Source organism: Triticum dicoccoides, chromosome 6B (assembly GCF_002162155.2).
Source record: "Triticum dicoccoides isolate Atlit2015 ecotype Zavitan chromosome 6B, WEW_v2.0, whole genome shotgun sequence".
Classification (NCBI taxonomy): domain Eukaryota; kingdom Viridiplantae; phylum Streptophyta; class Magnoliopsida; order Poales; family Poaceae; genus Triticum; species Triticum dicoccoides.
Window position 1 is genome coordinate 139941531 of NC_041391.1, and position 5713 is coordinate 139947243.

The following is a 5713-nucleotide window of genomic DNA, read 5'->3' on the forward strand; positions in this document are numbered from 1 at the left end:
CACTCAGGGGCTTAGCTGCAGTCCCGTACTCGCCTAAGTTTCAAAAATCCTACCGAGTGAAGAGCAACCCTCTCACTCGGAGGCTTAGCTGCAGTCCTGTACTCACCTAAGTTTCAAAAATCCTACCGAGTGAAGAGCAACCCTCTCACTCGGGGGCTTAGCTGCAGTCATGTACTCGCCTAAGTTTCAAAAAATCCCACCGAGTGAAGAGCAACCCTCTCACTCGGAGGCTTAGCTGCAGTCCTACACTCGCCTAAGTTTCAAAAGATATCCCATCGAGTGAAGAGCAACCCTCTCGCTTAAGAACTTGGACACACGGTCCATCCTAATCCGCAAGGACGACGAGGTACAGGTCGTCCATGACCTTCTTCTCAGAGCTGCGCCATAAGTATAATGTGTGCTCTGTCTTGATCTGCAAGGACGATGAGGTATAGGTCGTCTGCGACCTTCTCCTCAGAGTTGCGCCATAAGTATAATGTGCGCTCTATCCTGATCCGCAAGGATGACAAGGTACAGGTTGTCTGTGACCTCCTCATAGCTGCATCTGTTCCGAGTGAAGAAACAAGCTTCGCTCAAGAGTAAAGACAAGCATATTCAAGGAAAAACCAAGTCTAGGTAAATCCCATGAAGTTCTGAACCACAGATAAAAGTACTCGAGCATCAGGCCCGAAGGAGTTTAATGGTTACAAAATCACTTGGCATACCGAGGCAAATTTAATTGAGGCTTAAAGTTTGTTCACTCCGCGAGCGGAGGACTGGCAGGCTCGATGAACTCATATAGGTTGATCCCGTCTGCAATTCGAGTGGCAGCAGCGATGAAGGTCTCCATGAAATATTGGAAGTCAAGTTTCTTGGTGTTGGCAACCTTGATCGCCGCTAGCTTCTCTTCTTTGGCCTCCTTGCAGTGGACTCGGACAAGGGACAGAGCTACATCAGCACCACACCGAGCGGAAGACTTCTTCCATTCCTACACTCGACCAGGGATCTCATTGAGTCGAGTCATCAAAGACTCGAGGCCATTTTGGAGCGTCTCCCTCAGCCAGAGCGTCATGTCGATCCGCGACACCGCAACCTCCAGTCGAGCAAGATAGTCGACAACACTGGCAAGTCGGTACTCCAGTCGAAGCACGTTCATGGCAGCTTCATCTTTAATGGGAGAAAGGATGGGGTCCAAGCTGGTCTCGATCCGCCCAGTTTCTTCCTCAAAATTTTGGCAAAATTCTGCACTCGCAGAGAAATAAATGAGTCGACGGTTCTACGATGAATCGACAAATAACAAAACAGTCGGTCAAGGAAAGATACCTTCAAGCATGAGGAATAACTTCTTGGCAAGTCCCCCAGATAAGCTTCCAGCTCATCCTTCTTTCGATTAAGATCGTCAACCTTCTCAGACAGAGCTTCCTTGCCCTTCTTCAACCGAGTCACATCCTTGTTGGCTTCATTGAGAGTTGTCTTCAGCTGGACGTTTTCTTCTTCCAATTTTCCGACTGAAGCCAGCTTCTGGTCGGCGAGTGCTGTTTTTTCTTCTGCTGATTTTTGAGCAGCTGCAAGGTCAAGATCTTTCTTCTCCAAAGCTTGCCTCATTTTTCTGGCAGAAATAACATTCAGTTTAGAGAAAGAAATAACGTTCAGTTGAGAAGGAAGACATTCGACAAATTTTCCATACCAGCAGCGTCATCCTTGGCTTTCTGCAAGTTCTCCTTGGCCAACTCCAGATCAAGATTGAGCTGGATCTGCTTCTGCTCCAGATCAGCAAATCGAGCTCCAAGTTCACAAGATTTCTGTGGTCAAAAGACAGTCAGTCGACAAAAACAGTTATTCTCAGACTACAACCAACTGCCCGCAGTCGACCGTGGTCTCAGGGGCTACAACCAGTGGGTGCACTTAGCATGCCCCCACTAGTCTAGCTTCCACTCGACATGGTCCATCCAGACCGAGTGGAAAAGAAAAAAAAGCAACAGAAGAGAACCAACAGTTATTCTTAGACCACAACCGACTGCCCGCAGTCGATCGTGGTCTCGGGGACTGCACCCAGTGGGTGCACTCAGCGTGCCCCCACTGGTCCAGGTTCCACTCGACATGGTCTGCCAGACCGAGTGGAAGAACTGGAAAACAAGGCATTTTTATCAAGACCCCCGCCAAATCACACATTCGACGGCGGCCTCGGGGACTACACCCAGTGGGTGCACTCTGCGTGCCCCCACTAGTTCAAAGATGCAATCGACACTAAGTGGAAGAATTGCTTAGTGAAAATTAAAACACACCCAGTGAGTGTACAAATGCAAGACACGGACCGACTGATAGACGTGCAACAAATAGTCTTCAGATAGCATATCCTAACAGAACAAGGGTCAAGCTAATGGATCAGTCGGAAATCGACTGACCTGGACATTGGTCTGGAGGGCTGAACTGGCGTCATAAGCGGCCTGGCTAGCCTCACGCACCACCTTCATTTGTTCCATCATAAGGCCTGCCTGGCGTATGGCTTCTTTGGCAGCTCCTACTTGGTCCTCTGGGACATGACGGGAGGTGAAAAGTGGCGAGGGCAAACCAGTCGCAGCAGGCTGAGGATCCAAAGCATGGGCAGTCAACAATGAAGGACGTTCACTCGACAAGGGGATGGCAAAAGTAACGGAAGCCCGGTTGAGGTCTCCGGACTGCTGAGTCACTGGTTCTGTCACCGGTGTCGACTGGGGCATCTTGCTGGCTAGCGTCCTCCTTCCCGACGTCCTGCCCCTTCATCCCATGGGTTTTTGTGGTTCATCTTCATTGTCATCCGGAAGGTCAATAACATGAGGCGGAGCTGCAAACTAATCGATCACAAAAGTTCAGTTGGCCATCAAAAACGGCTAGTAAAGTAAAGGCAAGCTGCCAAAAGTTATACCCCGTGTTGGAAGTAACTGCTTCTTCCATCTCTTCATCATCATCATCTTTATACATTGAAGTCCCAGAGGAAGCAGCATTGCAAGTTTCAGAATTCACTCGGTCAGAATAGAGAAGTGAATCAACCAAGAATGAAGTCACACACAAATTGAGAAACCAAGCACAATGATTACCCAGAAGCAACGGGGACGTTCACTTTAATCTTGGGCAGAGCCTTCAGAGGTTTTGACGCCGCGACTTTGGGATGCTTCAGAGCCTTTTCATTTGGCACTGGAGAAGAGGTTCGAGGGCGCTTGGAAGTTTGTCCAGTCGGAGGAACCACTTTGCCGCAGACGCTTGTCGGGTCATGCTTCAGTTTGGAGCGCCGCTCCGAGCGAGGTGGAGAGTCGACCTCCACACCACTGCTAGAGTCTTTGCTCTCGTCGTCCTCTCCTCCATCAGAGTGCCACTCTCCACTTTCACCACCACTCGCCTCTCCCTCGTGCTCTTGCTCCTGCTCTCCGTTGGGCATCGGATACATCTCAGTGTAGATCTGCAAAGCACAGAGTCGAGTGTATGACAATCGGTTTCGGAAGCTAATAAATATCAGAATAAGAAGACACTCAGAAGAAAAAAGTCAGACCTTGGCTGGTTCGTTGGTGCTGTCGAATGGAAGAACTCTCCTAGACCCCCTGGGGTTGTCCTTGTTGCCGGTAATACCTTTCAACCACTGCACCACCGTCGCCACATCAACCTCCTCCGGGTGGATTCGAGTGTTGTCTTCAATCACCGAATACATCCACATGGGGTGGTCACGGGCTTGGAGAGGTTGAATACGCCGTCTGAGAAACACCTCTAACAGGTCCATGCCGGTCACGCCGTCATGGACAAGCTGGACTACTCGGTCGACTAGCATATTCAGCTCCACTCTCTCAGCCGGGGTCACTTTCAAAGTTGGAGGCTTTTCGACTCGGGCTATAGAAAATGGTGGGAGGCCGGTCGACTGACCAGGAGTCGGTTGGTCCTTGTAGTAGAACCAAGTCGACCGCCACCCCCTAACAGAATCAGGAAGAATCATGGCGGGGAAAGCACTTTTTCCCATCATCTGGATCCCTAAACCTCCACACATATGGATCACATTTGTCCTCTCATCACTCGGATTGGCCTTTTTGACCAATTGGGAACGACAAGTGAAAATGTGTTTGAAAAGGCCCCAATGGGGTCGGCAGCCTAGGAATTTCTCGCACATGGACACGAACACAACAAGATATGTGATGGTGTTGGGAGAGAAATGATGGAGCTGGGCTCCAAAAAAGTTCAGAAAATCTCGAAAGAAAGGATGGGGAGGCAAGGAGAAACTACGGTCAACATGGGTCGCCAAGAGGACGCACTCACCCTCTTGAGGTCGCGGCTCGGACTCGTTCTCGGGAAGCCGCTAGGAACCGTGAGGAATCAGCCCCCCGTCGAACAGATCTTCCAGGTCATCCTGCTGGATCGTGACCGAATCTAGTCACCCTGGATCCGGCCGGGCGGCAGGCCGGATCTGGACGACGACCCGCCCTGGCTCATCTTCTTGCCCTTTGCCTTCGCCGTCGCCTTCTTCACGCGTTCCAGGGTCGTCATCTTGTCCTTCACCATCACTGCGAATGGCGCTTGGGCGAGGCGGTGGCGTCGAGGGTGGAGGCGGAAGCAGTGGAGAAGCAGAGGAGGAAGAGAAGAAATGGGAGTACTGTGCAAAAAAACCCGGCCCGAACGGCTTATATGGGCCTGGTCCCCGAGTGACTGACTGGCGGGCCCAGGACATCCTGTCAAATCCCGTAACAGGCGGCCACTCGGTACGTGGCAAAAAAGGTGGCGCGGGAATCGAGGCGCATCTGCCTCATCCGTTCCATTCGCTGTGGACCTCTCCGCCCCGCGTGCTTCCCCAAATTTCGAATCCCGTAAGATCCGAAGATAAGAGTGCAGCCAATAGCGCCGTGGATATTCTACCAAATCTGCATTCGGAGCGTATCAGCAAACTCACTCGACAATCTCGGAATGTATCAAGGCGACTGAAAAAGAGGTCGAAGCTGTAGCATGGTTCACCGATCCCAATAAGATGCTCCCGAAGCACTAACAATCGAGTCGGAACCATCTTCAGCTCCCCTTTCACTCGAACCTTGAACCATTCGGGGGCTAATGATGATGACATGTACCTAGGGTAGGGCAATAGACCTGATCTAGACACCCCTCCCAAGGACACTTCCCTACAACCAGAGGCATTCAAAGGATAGCAACATCATCCGACTGAAAGCACCTTACCAACAGTTTCATTCGACAGACATACAATCCACTCGACCATGTCAAAAACCACTCGGAGTATGGAAGATCAAAAGCCACTCTGAAGGGCAACGGTCAGGCATTCACTCTGTAGTCTTAAAGAGCATTTATATGACTTTATTGATGGCATTACCAGTAAGGCCTCACCTTGATGTACATTGAACCCTTTGTGACATGGGCTGGCTGGGGTCCTGACGCACTCTATATAAGCCACCCCCCCACTCGCACAAGGGTTCGCACCCCCTGTAACTTCACGCATATTCCAATCGACCAAGCCTCCGGGCACCGAGATGTAGGGTTGTTACTTCTCCAAAGAAGGGCCTGAACTCGTAAATCTTGCATGCACAATCTCACCATAGCTAGGATCTTGCTTCCTCATACCTACCCCCATTTCTACTGTCAGACTTAGAACCACGACAGCTGCCGCCCTAAACAATGCACTTGGGCGAGAGATGGTGATGGGCCAAGCTAGATGGGTTTCTGGACTGTGAAGGCTTTAGGTATTTCTGTTTTTCCTTTTTGAATATTTAAT

At 50.6% G+C, this 5713-nt stretch overlaps 1 protein-coding gene across 2 annotated transcripts; it reads right to left on the bottom strand.

The window, feature by feature from the left end:
• Window positions 1-709: 709 nt before the first annotated feature.
• On the bottom strand, window positions 710-5377 carry LOC119324988. 2 transcript variants are annotated; one of them, XM_037598749.1, is made up of 5 exons: window positions 2885-2986; window positions 2385-2810; window positions 1667-1781; window positions 1303-1588; window positions 710-1221 (listed from the first exon to the last, which is right to left on the bottom strand). In XM_037598749.1, the coding sequence occupies exons 2-4, from the start codon at window positions 2697-2699 to the stop codon at window positions 1581-1583; spliced, it is 438 nt and encodes a 145-aa protein (XP_037454646.1). In that variant the 5' UTR covers window positions 2700-2810; window positions 2885-2986; the 3' UTR covers window positions 710-1221; window positions 1303-1580. The 2 variants fall into 2 exon arrangements, with proteins under 2 accessions (XP_037454646.1, XP_037454645.1); XM_037598748.1 differs by lacking the exons at window positions 710-1221; window positions 1303-1588 and adding exons at window positions 3057-3415; window positions 3506-5377 and having other exon boundaries at window positions 2885-2930.
• Window positions 5378-5713: the final 336 nt, after the last annotated feature.